Source organism: Lasioglossum baleicum, chromosome 7 (genome assembly GCF_051020765.1).
Source record: "Lasioglossum baleicum chromosome 7, iyLasBale1, whole genome shotgun sequence".
NCBI classification, from domain to species: Eukaryota; Metazoa; Arthropoda; class Insecta; order Hymenoptera; family Halictidae; genus Lasioglossum; species Lasioglossum baleicum.
Window position 1 is genome coordinate 15,760,654 of NC_134935.1, and position 17,054 is coordinate 15,777,707.

General features: G+C 38.9%; 1 protein-coding gene across 3 annotated transcripts in view; it reads left to right on the forward strand.

Moving 5' to 3' along the window:
* Positions 1-17,054, forward strand: part of LOC143210821 (uncharacterized) — a 313,009-nt gene that overhangs the window by 214,972 nt on the left and 80,983 nt on the right. For all 3 annotated transcript variants that reach the window (XM_076428021.1, XM_076428024.1, XM_076428022.1), the window contains 2 exons: positions 4,609-4,799; positions 7,563-7,752. In XM_076428021.1, coding sequence (XP_076284136.1) covers positions 4,609-4,799; positions 7,563-7,752 — 381 coding nt within the window. The remainder of the gene's footprint in view (positions 1-4,608; positions 4,800-7,562; positions 7,753-17,054) is intronic.

Here is a 17,054-nt window from a genome sequence, read left to right on the forward strand (position 1 = left end):
TAATCGCGTAAAGGTCACCTTCATTTTCTTAAGAAAAATTGCTTTCAAACTTCTTTGTGAACATGAAAAGGTCAACACCATTTTCTTAAATAGAATGATACGTCTTTCCATGTGATAATCTGTAGTTCAAGATCATTCAAGGTCGTTAAAGATCAACGGTATAATAAATTTCTTTTTATAAGCTGACAATATATTATTCACTGGACAGATACAAGTAATACCGATCAATTTCAGGTTAATTCGCGGAAGAATTGCGGAACAGATACCGGATAAAGTGAATTCATCCGGTGTTAACTCGGACACGAGGTTCGGGACCCGACAGCTTCGTTATTTAATTTGATCGATTATCCTGGCGAGACTCGGCCCGAAGTCGTTACGCTCTCTCGACGGGATTAATAACCGCGAGTTACACGATTAGCGGGTTTAATTGCGGGCCCGGTGCATTTCGGTGTCCCTCGAACCTCGGTGTTGCCACCCCCTGAGACCTCTCGATCGATCCGAGATTTCAAAGAGGATCCTCTCTATATATATAGTTTAATTGTCATCGAAGTCGCTCGTTAAGGGGACGCGCGCTCCATTGAAAACAATTTTCATGATTTTAATAGAACCCCGCTGCGTGAATGCGGCTCGTTATCTCCGTAATTGCGCGGCACCGTACTGCCCTGGAACACTCGATGCGGCCAAGTCAATGGGAAGTATCATCGAACGAAAATAAAATGCGTTCGCGACAATTATTCCGACGCCATTCCTCCCTTTCGCGGAGATTCACTTCCACCATTTAATCCTGTTATTTGCGAATATTTGAAATTTTCAGTTATTTAAAAATTGCTTGGACACCCTGCCTCAGGTGTGTACTACAATTCTGCAACCACAAGTTCCACGACTATTTCCACTGGATTGTTTTAATTCTGTTTATGCTAATATTTGAAATGTTTACCGATCCCAAAATTTAATAAAAACTACAAAATTTATCACTACTTTATCAAGTAGAGTCAGCTTGCAGGCTTTTAATTCTACTTTGGCAAACATTTTTACAATAATTTTACTTTGGCAACAACTCTACGACCATTACGTTCTTGTTTATCCATTATTTTATTTTCTGTGGCTCGCTAAAACGAGCTCTAACTTTTAAAGTACAGTGAACTTGCAGGTTTTTAATTCTATTACTTTGGCAAACATTTTTATATTTTTGGCGATCCAAAATTTAAAAGACATTCCACACACCTCGACCAGGGGAGCAACAACTCTACAATCATTACGTTCTTGTTTATTCATTATTTTATTTTCTGTGGCTCGCTGAATCAAGCTCTACTTTTTAAAGTAGAGCGAGCTTCCAGGTTTCTAATTCTACTTTGGCAAACATTTTTACAACAATTTTACTTTGGCAACAACCATTACGTTCTTGTTTATCCATTATTTTATTTTCTGTGGCTCGCTAAAACGAGCTCTAACTTTTAAAGTAGAGTGAGCTTGCAGGTTTTTAATTCTATTACTTTGGCAAACATTTTTATATTTTTGGCGATCCAAAATTTAAAAAAAATTCCACACACCTCGGGGAGCAACAACTCTACAGCCATTATGTTCTTGTTTATCCATTATTTTATTTTCTGTGGCTGGCTAAAACGAGCTCTAACTTTTAAAGTAGAGTGAGCTTCCAGATTTCTAATTGTACTTTGGCAAACATTTTTATATTTTTGGCTTTGGAAACTGTAAAAAAAATCCACACACCCCTCGTCCAAAGTGCTAACAACCCCAAAAACATCACTTTCATGTTTATTCATTATATTATTTTCTGTGGCTCGCTAAAACAAGCTTTTAATTCTACTTTGGCAAACATTTTTATATTTTTGGCGATCCAAAATTTAAAAAAAATTCCACACACCTCGGGGAGCAACAACTCTACAGCCATTACGTTCTTGTTTATTCGCTAATTCACTTTCTTCAACCGAGTTTCCGGGCGCGCCGCGTTTATTCCTCCGAACCAGCCCGTCCCAGGCCCGTTTTTGTTCGACCCGGTGTTCCAACCCCATGCTCCATTCGGGTCGCGTTTCCCGACGTTTAATTATTTACCTCCTGCCCTCCAGTTTGATCCTCCCTGCGGCTTTTTCCACGTTCTCCGGTCCCGGGTAGAAGTTGGCCAAACGACAACCACGAGCTTGGTCAACGAAATGCGCCACGGAGAGATGATACGGATGCAACTTAATCCGCGTACGCTCGCCGACGTGTTTCTTGCGGGAAACGTGCCTCTGGAAACACATACTCCGCAAGGAACGTTGCTATCTTCTTCTGGCTCCGATGAAACCGAGTCTGTAGCAGATACGAACAGCGGGGACTTGTTTCTTTATCCGCCATGCGAATTTATGGGGTGAAAACTGCCCCGAAAATTGACTGCGTGGGAACTGGTCTGACAGTCTTTCTTTTAACGTTTGATTACATTGATTACCTCCAGTTGATTACATTGAAATTAGTGAAGTGTTGTCGATTGTATTTTTTTCAATATTTTTTCCCAAATAATGTTGGTGCAGACAATCTTCACATTTCACCTATTTTTGTTTTTACCCTTCAAGGACGATTGTAATTTAATTATTGCAGTAACAAAATTATTATTTCAAAATTGATGGCGTTGATTCAATCCCCTGAGGAAACTGTTCCCAATATTTTCAACAATCTCTATATCTGTGAAATTGCATAAAAAATTGCAATTACGAAGTAACCAAAAAAAATTTAAGTATGATTCACAAATAATTATCTACTGGTTAATCACAGTGAAAGAGATTTATAAAGTGGAGGAAATAAAAGGGGTTGATGAGGAAATGCCGCTGCGTGTCTGCAAGGAAAGGGTGAATCGGCCTCAGGTGAGAACGCGCAGGTGAAAACGAGAGGCGCTCTTAGCTTTCGCTGTTTTTGATCGACTTATCTCGGGTCACGTACCGTTGCGATTGAATGGTGGCTGCTATCGCTGACCGTAAGCGCTTTCTTGCGAGCTGATCAGCGACGTGACCGCACGAATTCCCACGAATTCGCGATAGCTCGCGCGAACAGAACCGTAAAGGTGAAGAACGGGCCTCGGGACAACGTATGCTACTGGGTCCCGCAGATTATCCTCGATTCGCTCCACCTAACGAATTCGCCACTCGACGAAAGTGTCCCGCTCGCGAACGTGACCGGTTTGGTCTGAAATGTACGGCTGGAAACTTGGTTGAGTGCTCGCGGAACTGATCTGCTACGATCTAGACTCCATTGACTCCATTAAAAGTGCTCAGACTGTGGATCTTTATGAAACAAAATTTTTAAAATCAATTGTAGGTCTGTAATTCTAATCAAAGGCTGAATTTTTTTTAAATAATGGTAATTAGACTAGACTGTGGATCTTTATGAAACAAAATTTTCAAGATGAATTGCCGTTCTGTAATTCTAAATTGTAATTCTAATGAAAGAATGACATTTTTTAAATAATGGTAATTATACTAGTGTTTTCGAATATTCATTTTAGAGTGATCGTTGTATGGTAATGTGTGTAAGTCAGGCTCGCAGGACCGCGCGCCCGATCAAACAGGTGACTTCCCAGGTATTTTGAATAATATATTCAGCAATCCGGAGGATTCCGATCAAATGAAGCGAGCATGGAGCACAGGGACTCGCTCCCTAGGGCCGTTAATTAGAGCACCTTCGCAGCTAACGACTCGGCATTTAACCATCGATTACCTCCGGTCAACGAGAAGGTTGATGGTTCGAGCGTTGAGTCGAGCATGCTTGCAACCATTAGTTGCCACGCCTAGACTGAGCATGGAGACGTAGTTTGCCCCGTAGGGCACTGGCCTTGGTCCATTAAGATTCAAGGCAATGTGGCCACGCCTCTTGAAATCATCATGTACCTACAATATTTACAGAAAAATTATTGGAATCTTTTACACTAGATTTTGTGGAGACATTAAAATTTAATAACGCATGGATTACTCTGTGGAGCACTGCTCTGGATTTTTCAGAAGATCGGGAGCAACTTAGCCACGCCCCTTTCAATCCTCCTATACAGTATTCAAAGAAAACCCATCGTAATTTTACAATCTAGAACGAGATTTTTAAAAGACATTGACTATCTAACAGTTTCAGAAAATCAGGAGCAAATTAGCCACGCCCATTTCAATCGTCCTATACAATATTCAAAGAAAAGAAAATATTGTAATTTTACAATCTACGATTAGATTTTTAAATGACATTGAGTATTTAATAGTTTCAAAAAATCAGGAGCAAATTAGCCACGCCCCTTTCAATCGTCCTAGATAATATTCAAAGGAAACCCATCGTTCAAATGATTCTCCATTCTACTCTTTACAATACAAATGTAACCTGTACAATCTGGAGTATTCTTTTTTGACATTGTCCCGAGGCATTGCCCCAGGATATTCCCAGTACAAATATAATATATCGATTCATAAACACCGCTTCCGTCTTTGAAAACAACATGGACGACATTTATTTGTCCAAGACATACCGCGCGTATTGAAACGAACAGTTCTAAAGGGGAAGGGGTTGGAGGATGGATGGAAAACTAGCAAACCAAGTTCGAGAGACTTACTAAGACGGCTTTTCTCTGTTCTTTTGTTTCAGGAATTGGAGAGGAGTTATACCCTGTCGACCCCCGGGGGTAGCAGCCCCGTTTGTTGCCCGCCTTGCAGTCCGCCGCCAGCTCCCGCCGCTTACATATCGAGCGCACGTGCTTCCTCGAGGAGACTCGGCGCCGGAAGTGGAATCGGAGGCCCCCCGTCTCCGGAAAGGGATCCCCTGGGAAGACTCTTAAGGTCAGTTCGAACATCTTGCTCTTCTACATCCTACAATCAAGATTTCAGTATCTGGGAATTGTTCGACGCTTACGACACCTCCGGATCACTTTCTACCAGCGTGTAGACATGCTGGAGGACCATTGTCCTTTAACGAATTTAGGTTACGAGTCTCACATTCAAGTCCCATTTAAGTCCCACCTGTGTCCAGTAGAAAAATATTTTGTTTTTTAGACTATGAATAAAATTAGTAGAGGAAAATTTACATAAACCATCATATACAGGGTGGTCCAGTACATACAGTAGCGGACAAAAGTTTAAGACTGCTCTAAAGAAGGCGATAACCTTTTTAATATTGTACTATACGATTTGAACTTTTTTGGGAAGCCAGAGCAATTAGTTTACTAGAGGATGTGAAAAGAAATTTTTTCAAAAATTGCAATTGATCGGAATTGTTGAGAAAATACTACAAGTTGAATTTTTAACTTTTTCATATGGGACTATATTGAAAATCTAAAAAATACGTTTTGTAGATCTGTGTCAATTAAACATATTCTGAAAATTTCGTCAGAATCGGTCGACGTTGCAATGAGCTTATCTTTAAACGTTTAAAGATGGTAAAAATTGTAGATTTTCACGATTTTCGGCGATAAATCGTGCGATTGTACAGTGTTTAATATACCGGGTGATCATTTTAACTCGACACATAAATAATACTTGAAGGGATACAGTGAATACCTTCTGGTCGATACCGAAGAAGGCTCAGACGTGTTCAGAAGCTAAGATTAAGGTGGTTTGCTCCAAAGGTGATTTTCTAACGCAAAACTGCGATTAATTCGCGTTGAGGGAACGTGCTGGTTCGGCCGAAGTAGTTCGCTTATCGAGTGACCGGTTAATTTCCCAAGCGACGAAACCGTAGTCACGCTAAGTGGCAGTTTCACGTTGAATGATGCATTCGTTGTATACGCGGTACCGTACGAAGATTGATGATCTCGGCCGGGAGCCCGTGCGAAGGTGATCAACCGTGGAAAGGGACCGGACGTGGATGGGGACTGGCTTTACGGCTTCCGGCCGATTACTTCGACAGGTCCAGCCATGCCGATTTCATGGGTTTGCCCTGTGTCCGCTATGGTTATCGACAGACTCGAATTCGATGGCCGTTGACAACCCTCGAATATTAATCTTGCCGTCTGGAAAATCGAAAAACCAACCCTTAATCACGAACGCCACAATATTGTCACCTTGCCACGAACGTGCAGTCTCGCAGACTCTGATTGCAATTTTTTCTTTCGTGTAAAAATCCATCAATCATTATTTTTTAATTAATGTAACAGTTAATGAATAGAAAAGTTTTTTAATACCGCGCTATTTTTTAACTCGCCGAGCAGGTAGTAAAAGTGTTGAACTTTTTTACTCCTCTACCGTGTGTCTCTATTTTTCTCGTTTTTTATCCTTCATTCGTGAATTATTCGGTTTATTATAGTCTTCCAGAATAAAAAATTACAGTTGATAATTTTGAATAATTAGAACACTGTTAAAAAAGCTTTGAAACAATGTTTATAATATTGAATATTCCGAGAATATTAAAAATACTTTAATCAACTATTAGACAGCTTCCAATTAAAATTTGTTGCTGCTAGTGAAATTGTTTTTGTCCGGCAATACTTGAGTAATTGCTGTAACAGGGGCTTGGCTCGATAGAATACTTTTTGCCAGAGGTAGCAATTACGGTTTACGAGGTAAAATACAAATAATGCTCGTTCCATCTCTTATTTTAATTAGCAGTAACATTTCATTGATTTTTCCCTCTAGCTCGTGTACACATCGAACGGGTTCTTCCGCCGCGTAACTGGAAACGTTTGAATTTATTTCATTGCACTTCGAGGGTCATAATATTTCGTCTCCTCGTAGGTAATTAAATTTCCATGGTAAAATTTGCATTCAGAGGAGAAAAGCTATTGAAGCAGTAATTTCAAATAAATATGGATTAATAATTGCGTTACGCGGTGTACTGTAACTGTGTGGCTTCACTTGAATTACATAAACGGCGAAACGTTACGTTTGCGGAATTTACGGGAACAAAATGGAGGTCCTTCTTTTCATTAAATATTATAACTAGATTGCGCAACACTTTACATGTCTTCCTTGCACGTGAAAGCTTTCGAAAAGATTCAACAGAAGACTTTTACGATTTAACAGAATTTCATGGAATATTATATTGTTAATAATAGAAATTCAATAATCGCTTATCCAGCAGCGTGCACTTCACGTCACGAACATACAACGTGCAGACATAGTCGTACTAACAATTTTTTCTTCCACTTCAAAATCAATTTTCATTACAATCTATTAAGCGAACCAAATTTTATTAGGACGTACAAAGTGAGAGAATATTACGCAAATAAATTTTCTCTTTTCTATGCTTGTAGTATCAAACAAGTTGTTAAACAATTTTCACTAATACTCTACACAGGCTGGTTCAAAAGACCCTAGACAAAAGCAATACTGTTCAAGGGTGCAAATGCAATGATCTACACAGACATTTTACTTTCCATTCTTCTCAAGGACATTTCAAGGTCATCGATAATTTTTCATCAGCAACATACATTTTAAACGTCTCAGCATGATAGTTGATACCAAGACGAGTTCAACGATATGCAACAACATGATCTTGAAAGGATAATTACCTCAGCATCCCTTAACTCGACCCATATGCACTGAAAATTTTCCAAGCATAATTCGCTCAGTATAGCAGCAATTAACTTGAAAACTCATTGTTTCCAGATTCCTGAAGACCTTCTACAGGGAGCTGGGCACACGGGATCCACCCCACCTGCCCGCGTGGGCGTCACCGCTTCCGCTAGGCACCCTCTGTCCGGCGCACTTCCAGCCACACCTGCAGCTGCTGCACAAAGGGGAGCAGGAACACAGGCTCGAGAACATCAAGCCAGACCAGATCTTCGCCCCCGTCAGGGTGAGTGTCATAAATCATACCCGCTGCCTCGCTTACTCGCGAGCACCAACAGCTCGTAAAACTTTTCCCCGAGACTGGTTCTCGCGATGCACCCGCACTGGAAGGAGGAGTTGAATCCTGGGGATGAAGGGGAAGTTGTTTTACCCCCTGAGACAATTTCTTGAGGAACCTCTTTTACCCCCTTCACGCTCTTCATCACGTTTACCCCTTTTCTCTAAGGTGGATAACTTGGGGGATGTTTTCCTCGGGTTTTTATTTTTTAATGAATTAAAATTAATATATTTAATATTAAAATAAGCGGAAGGCAAAAAATAAACCTATTTACTACTATTAAAATAAAATAAATAAAAATAATTTAGTATATTTAATATTCAAATAAAATAAATAAAAATATTGTAATTTAATATATTTAATATTCAAATAAAATAAAAAAAAAATGAAAATAATTTAATATATTTACTATAATATATTAAAATAATATAAATAAAAATAATTTAATACATTTAATATTTAATTAAAATAAATAAAAATAATTTAATATATTTAATATTACATTAATATATGAATAAAATTAACAATAATTAAAAGCTGGTGCTGTAAAGACTATTCTTGCCATGAGGTCGGACAAAGTCATACAGCTCAGTTACCATTAGGTGCAATATACTACAAAAATTAATTTATATTACTAAACAATGCCTAAACAAATTGCAGAAGGTTTCGTACCTCTAGGTCATTTACTTTTCTGGAAATAAATTCTTAAATACACTTTTCCTCTAATTTGATGAAAGCATAAGAACTGTCTCCATGTTCTCTCTGGCAGATCTCCGAAAACGAAAGAACCGTATCCGCTCCACTTGATATTTCATCTCCGTGATCTCTCGCCGAGATGGAAATTGAATTTTCGGTGTTTTGTGCCCAGGATCGGCGCGCACGTGACAACGAATTCCCCACGGGATATTAGCCGGGGAGCGCTTCCACGGAAAAGTTTCAGCGAAGGCAGGATTCGTCGTTCGTCAATTGTAGCGCACACGCCGCCGGCGGCTGTAGGATTTACATGATATCGACTACGTAATTGCGAAAGTCGGGCTTCCCCGACAGCCGGCACGTCGCGACGACGATTTTCCTCGTCGGACGCGAAAACTTGCCGAACCTGAAAGCCAAGTTACCCCTCGGCTCTCTGTCAAAGTTCATCTTGCCGTGCAACTTCTTCGTGCAACTCGCTGTTAACCGCATCCTTCCACTTTTTTACTCTCTCTCTCCCTGCAGTAAAGTCCAGGTTGTTGTTTTCTGTTCTGAAGTTGACGTATTAGGTGCAAAAACTAGTTCTTCTCGATCAACCCCTGAATGAAGCGAAAAACCGGATTTTTGGACATTTTTTACCTTGGACCGTCGACCATTTTGCCTAACTGGACGATTGATGATATTTAAGACCATTTATGTGGAATTATTTAGTAATTGAGTTGGAAATTACTTTTAGTAAATGAAGTTTTATAATATTAAGTGGTCTCGCGGATTATTTTGTAATCGTGAATGTGCTTATCATAAATAGACAGCGGGTTTTATGCATTTGTGACAAAAAGGAGTAGGTGTAATTAAAAACTGTAAAAACAGAAGAATTTTAAAATACTGTTATATTATTTTCAACTTATAAAAGGTTTTAAGAAAAAAAGTAAATGTCTAATTCACTCCTGACTGTTACCATTTAGATAGAAAATTTTAATATTGCATAAAGATCCGCTGTCTAATCATAAACTGTAGTTCTTCAGCTTTCTCTCGAGACCTCAAAAGTTTAAAACTTTCTATGGAAACATATTTTAACATTGACGTGAAGTACCAGAGACAACGGTCTGGATTTATCAATTTTTCATCATAATCTCATGATTGTTTATTATTCTTTTTTTAACTCTTCACTGGAGAGTCTTTCAATGAATGTTTTGTAGCATAATTGCATAGTTAGGTCCGCAACGATTACGAACTCGGTGATCGCGGTAAAACATTCACTGCGACATATTGTCATGACCCAATTGACAATCAATAGTGTCATGGTTACATAATTCGTGTCCAATTGTGTTAATGTGCACACTGTTCGCCGGAAGTTTAGAATTATTGAACCGGAGAACATTGTATGATGTTAATGCGCTTGTTAACGAGAGGCTGTGCAAACCTTGTAGCGAGTATTATTGTATAATATGTATATAATCTGTTCTAGCAATTTGCAGAAACCCATTAAACTCTCGAAATTTCTGATTCAACCTTTCTGCCGATATCTGAATTTCTCAATTATTTAATTAACCATTACTTTCTTGGAATTGAGGAATTGAAAGAATTGTTGTATTCCGTGAATTGGTATTTTATTCGTACGATACAACGGAGTTTAATCGTTAACACGTTGACAATATATAGTACGTTAGCGAAATATACAGTAGTCTACGTTAGTCGAATGAAAATTAATGAGTACTTAGGACTTAGGCGTCATTCCATGCCAAATCGATCACTTTTTGCAGGCACCATCGTTGATTTTGTTCTAAATGAAATATATTTTAGTCCATGTGTGAAATTAGGGGATGTTTAAGTCATCATTTTGCCGGTTTCGAATTTTTTTAGAAATGGCAGGCCTTCCAAGTTTTCAATTTTTCCCCATTTTTTCCTCACTTACGAATTTTTATCTCAGGAACTGTTTGTCCGATTGAGCTACATTCTTTTTTGTTTTATTCCGAAAGGATTGGGCTATTACAAAATAATTTTGCAACCTCGAAAATCAACTTTATAATGTCGAAAAATTAAAACAAATTCTTTTTATTACGTTTTTTCGATGACCAGAGTGATTTAAATTTTGAAAAAATATGGTCATAGTCCTTGAAGTTTCCCCTTTAAAATAAATCTTTGAAAAAGATGGAACCATAAAAATTGGCGTCACAATCAGCTGGTAATGGACGAAGATACGAAAAAAATGTTATATGAAGTTTGTTTCTAAAAGATGTCAAGTTTGTATCAATGCAGAAGGTGGTCATTTTGAAATGATGATTTAAACATTTTTAACGATCCTCGTACGTTAAAAAATATCTCGTAAGTACAGGCAAAGTAAACACAATCGACCCACCGTATTATTCAGCTTTAAATCTGTTGTTCCGCACCTATTCAGGCTACATTCAATATTTGCCTATAATATTGCAATAAAGCGTTTATAAATAAACTTCATATAACATTTTTTTCGTATTTTCACTTGTAGATCTCATGCTCCTACAATCTTGCCGGAAAAGTAGGAAAGACCCTGTATATAGGTTCTAATTTGAATGATGGGGGTTTAGGAATTGTAAGGGCTAGGATGACACGGTCAGAGTTTTGAAGATGACGTGTTCCACGCAAATTGGTCGAATATGATGCGGCAAGAACAGAGGTCCATGATGGGGCAGAGTTTGGGGATGAAATCATGAGTTTGTATACTAAAAACTGGAAGCCGGGTATCAATGTGGAATGAAATAACGTTGGTATACAACAGAATAGAGATTTAGTTGCTAAGAGGGCAATAAGGGTGAAAAGGGTCTCATTAAAGTTTTTAAAAATTAAGTCATGTTCTGATAGATGCAACATGGAAAAATAATTGGATTCTCCAATGAGGAAGTCTTTCAACAATTACGAAGACTCGTAAAGTTCCATTCTAGAAATCGGTAATCCGTCGCTGATCAAAGATAAATCTCGAGCTCCTGGCTGGAACACATGAAAATGGCGGACTAAGCAGAGGTCCGCGGAGATATCAGATGAGAAGAAGAAGAAGAAGAAGAAGGCTGTCCGACATTCCTGCCACGTACGAAATTTCTTCGAGCGAGAGCCCCCGAGGAATGCAAATTTCCCGGGAAAAATCGCGGACCGCCCCAACGATCGGATAGAACAAATATCTTCAGGCTGGATCTATCCGGGCCGCAATTAAGGGAGCCCAAGGCGAAACGGAAATTCGATGTTTTCCTCCAGTTTTCCACGAGAGGGAACAGCGTTTTCGATCGATAGCGCGAACCTCGTTCAGAAAAATTAACTGGCGCGCTGATTCTGCTGAACGGATTTCTTACGAGAGGGTTCGGAGAGGCTGGAAGTGTTTTATTCAAGTGTTTGGATCACTGAAAGCCTCAACATTCATTCGATATTTGTTTATGAACGGAAGGTATTGCTTTCGACGTGCAGAAAAATTTTTTTTGGCATAATTGGATTTTTGTACATTTTTAGAATTTTTAGAGTTGAAGAAAACAAGTTAATCTTTATATTAAGAGGTTTATTTTTATTAGTGACAATTAGGCTGTTGATTTTAACATTTTTACAACTTGTAAAATTGATAAAGTAAAAATGTTTGTTTGCTGGCACAGACAGCTTGCGGTGGATATTTGTTTATGAAAAATTGTTGCATTCAGTTGATGTTAAACTTATTAAAGCTACAGAACAATAAATATACGTTTATTTCATCCGTGCGACACATAATGTTGCCAGCTTGTAAATGTATCTTTGCAAGTAGCAATACTTCTTTAAAGAAAATTTCAATACAGTTAGGTTTTCACTGAAGAATTGTTTGGAGCTCGAATGAAATTGAATGAGGAACTTCTGTGAATTTAAAAAAGATAAAAGGAAGAAAAGGATGAGTTCAAGATAGAGGACCGAAGAGGGGAATCGTGCGGTCTCCAAGCATGTTTTCACTTTGTCCGCGATAATATCTCCGGGCATAGTGTCGTCGTGAGAGCGTAAGTCTTGCGGTCCTCGAATAAAGAAGGTTTTAATCGCGACGAGTGCAAAGAGATGCGCAGGACGATCGGGAACGGGACGCGAACCGCCTGTTCAGGCTCCAGTAACGAGGCATTGTTCTGTCTCGGCTCGATAAGATGGTTGACTTTGCTTCGTTAACGTTTCGCGAAAGGTCTTTTTTAGTTTCTCGAAACGCTGACAACCTCTGTTGCAATGCTGCGACCATCAGAAATCGGAATTCTATTGAATGTGCCAGGATTTTTTCACTTGTTTGCCAGAAAAGACGAGTTTTCATTAAAAAGTGCATTGAACTTGACGTTCCCTTACAATTATTGATTAAGTACTTCAATCTTGAATGCTTCGTCATAATTATCAATAAAAATCTTCAATAAGGATACATTTAGTCAAATCATTAAAAAATTTCTAAAAATGTCTAAAAACTATCATATTAAAAAAGAAATTCTTTAATCTTGAAATATTCTTCATAATAATTAATAGAAATCGTTTACAAGGAAGAATTTAGCTCAATCGGTAAAAAGTCACTAAAATGTACTCCAACCAGCAACGATTAAATCAATTAATAATTAATAAAAATCGTTTACGAGGGAACGATTAATTAAACTCTACTAAAAATGTCAGTACTTCAATCTTGAATGCTTCGTCACAATTATCAATAAAAAATCTTCAATAAGGATACATTTAGTCAAATCATTAAAAAATTTCTAGAAATGTCTACCAACTAGCAACAATCAAATTAAAAAAAGAAATTCTTCAATCTTGAAATTTTCTTCATAATAATTAATAAAAATCGTTTACAAGGAAGCATTTAGCTCAATCATGAAAAAATTACTAAAATATCCACCAACCAGCAACGATTAAATCGATTAATAATGAATAAAAATCGTTTATGAGGAAACATGTAGCTCAATCATTAAAAAATTACTAAAATCCAATATTTCAGTCTTGAAGATCGAGCAGGATCCCATACCCGATTTTCGCCCGACGTCCATGAATAGTATTCGTTACAGTGGAGATTACAAGGGTTACTAAGGGTTGGCAAACGAAGCTTAATCAATCGTAGAGAAGACAGGCGGAAGCATCGATCACCGAAACAGCCTGTCAATTCGGAAGACCGGCACACGAAACTCGTATCGGTCGTCGTCGGAACCGGTCGTTTCGATTTCCCCTCTGTCCGCCTAGTCGCTAAACATCTCAATCTCCCTTGCCTTAATGCCGTAGCGCAGTATCTACCGTCAGCCTTGCAAACCAAAGATTTATCGAAGCCACGATAAATCCGCCAGACGCGGAATCTGCTTATCTTCCGTGTGCACGTATTCCGTTCTCGCTAACCGGAAGCTACGGACCTCGTCCGGTTCGATTTCTCGATCGTACGCCGAGAGCTAACGCGACGGAAATATACGACGATCGCGGGAGATTCGGATACTAACGAGAACAAAGAGCGCGGCCCTCGTTATAAGCTCTTCGGAGAACTCTAGTGACTTAGGCATGCAATATCACGAGTAAATCTTGTTCCGTAACCATGATACATTAAAAAGAATGTTTTACTGAATTTAAAAAATAAAAACTCACCGAGAGAATAGAGAAGGAAAAATGATAAATTCTTCAAGATCAAATTACAAATTATTACACATCGAGAATTACAGAAAATAATTACAAATTATTACGGATCCAATTACAAATTATTACAGATTAAATTATATTATATTATTACGGAAAATAATTACATAATTTGAAAGACCGTATAAGACAGACGATTGCCGATACGTACGAATATTGGTAGCAACATTGCTGACAACAAAGAATGAAACTTATTACGTAAACGGAACCGTAAGAAAGCATCAAAGGCGAACTGAATGAAGCGTTCCTAAATGGTGGTGAGCTCGCGTAGGAACTCTCTCCATGCATTTTTTAAATAAAGAAAAAGCTGGAAGTGCGCGTAATTCACTAGGTAAAAGAATGTAATAATGGAGGGCGATGTATGAGAACGAGCTACGAAATTTAGTAGCACAGAGATACGTACGCGAGAGAGAAACTCAAAGCGTGTATTATGCATGTTTTCAGAGCGGACTTCCGAGTTTTGTGCGTATTATTTCCTTTAAGTAACGTGCTTGCGCTACTCCGGACAGTTTTATAAACTAAACGACATGCGAAACCCTTCTGCGAGTCATATTTACGCCCGAATATTCTTCATTTTGTCATGCCATGTTGTTTGCATTTTCGCATAAAAGAAATTAATATTCCTTACACCTAAACGAACATCACCGATTACAAATAAATACTGCATAAAATTAGTAATCATTCCTGGCCTTAAATTTCGAAAATTTTTATTAGTTAAAAATGCAGAAAAATTTCTCTACTCCACTTCTCAATGTTTTGATTCTGAACCAATTCAATTTTTCAACCATCTGTGATCTCGCTTTTCAAAGACCTCTGGGATCAACAAATTTGCAATAATCCGAAGTTTGCAGGCCGAATTCTCTGCCCAAACATCAAACGACGCTAAATCAACGCAAAGCATCGTTCGGCGAAGCGCAAATCGACGTTGCAAAGAGACAAGTGCTAAATCGTGCAGCGGGTGCATCGGTGCATCATATTCGGTCGTGTCAGCGCCGCGTGTCGGCAAATACGGGGCTCGGGGCCACGATGGCCCTTGGTTTCTCGAGCACGGCGAGACAACAACAGGTGAAAGGCGCAGGGAACAATGTCCGCGATTCAGTCGACGAGCCTCGTCCAAGCAGCCCGTGAACGCTTATGCTCGCGCGAGACAAAGGAATCGCTTCCACTCGGCGAGAGCGCACTCGTCTCGGGGCGCATTCGTCTCCGGGAAAATGTAAATGATATTCGAAGCCGAGGGAAAACGTCGTCAAGCTTCAACGGACGCGCCGGTGATCCGGAAAAACGCTAGCGAGATCCACCGATGCGGCGCGAAATGCAACGGGACCGTGCAAGATACAACCGGGCGAGCATGTGTAGCGTGAATGATATTGGAGACGCTTGTTAGATTTCTTTCGGGACGTTTTACAGGTTTGATACTATTTTTGGATGCTTCTGATCTCTTTTTGGATTTTTCTGGAGGAATGTTTTGTTCCTCTTTTATAAACACATGCCGGATTTTATGCATTTTTATATGAAGTTGGAAATAATACCTGGCTGTGATGTCCAATTTTATGATAAACATTCTGAGGAACATTAATGTTATGATGAATGATTTTATGATGCACTAAGTGCATAATGGATATGTATCATGATGAACATTATGATGAACGAAGTGTATGGTGGATATTATGATGAACATAATGATGGATATACTGATCAACATAATGATGGATGTCCTGATGAATATTATGATGGATATCCTGATGAATATTATGATGAACTAACGAGACAGTGGACATGATGAATATCATGATGAAATAAACTCATATGATGAACATTATGATAAAAGTTATAATCAATATTATGGTGAACACAGATGATGATGAACGAAGTGCATAATGGATATTATGATGAAGTAAGTGCATCATGGATATCATGATGAACGAAGTGCATAATGGATATTACGATGAGTGAAGTGCATGATGGATATTGTGAGGAACATTATGACGAATATTATAATGAACTAACTAGACAGTATACATGAATACCATGATGAGCTAACCCCAGACGATTAGCATTATGATGACAACTAAACAAACTGGAGGATCCCCGAGTAGGTCCGTTCCCGGTAATTTCCCAGATCCGTGTCCACCGGAAGCCAAAATGGCCGAAGGACAGTTTCCCCGCGGAAACGGTCCATCGTTCGAATTGCCCAAATTCTCCGGCACTTTTGCCCAGACAATGGGCGTTTAATCAAACTCGGGAGCACCTGGAACGAGTCTGAAAAGCGTACCAGCCACCCGCCGACGCGACGCGACGATCCGGTTATTTCACGCGCGTGCACATCCGTCCTCTGACACGAATTCGTACGCGCATCGTGCTCGACGATAGTACCACTTGGATAGTATAGTATAGTAATAGTGCCGGCACCTGTACGCGTGTGTCGTCCCTTGCCCTTTCTCACCGGGTTTCCGGATGACACGGTTACGAGGCTCATTTTTCGACGCGCGCGTATCCGGACGACGACGTGGCGCATTGTCTGCGTTTCGCTGCTATCGACCTGCTCGACTACGGAACGTCGCACGCGGTCGATTTTTCGAAAATGTCGCACAAAAAATTAGTATGTTTTCAAAACTTAACCCTTTTCAGTCGGAGCTATTTTAACTGGAAAATTAAGCATTTCTTCCGACCTAGAATAATTCCATTGTGTATATGATATTTTTCATTTTATGGATATGAACTTGATATAATACCTCTCTCTCTCATATAATACTTAACACTAAATCCTACCACTAGGGGTCAAATGACCCATTTTAGATTTTTTCTTTAACAATTATTGAGATTATGACGTTGCTTACATGGAAAATGATTCGATAAATTTCTTTATCCGAGCGCATATTGTAATAAAAATTTCACGATATCTAAATAAAGTCATTTTGTCATTTTTATCAGCTAAAACA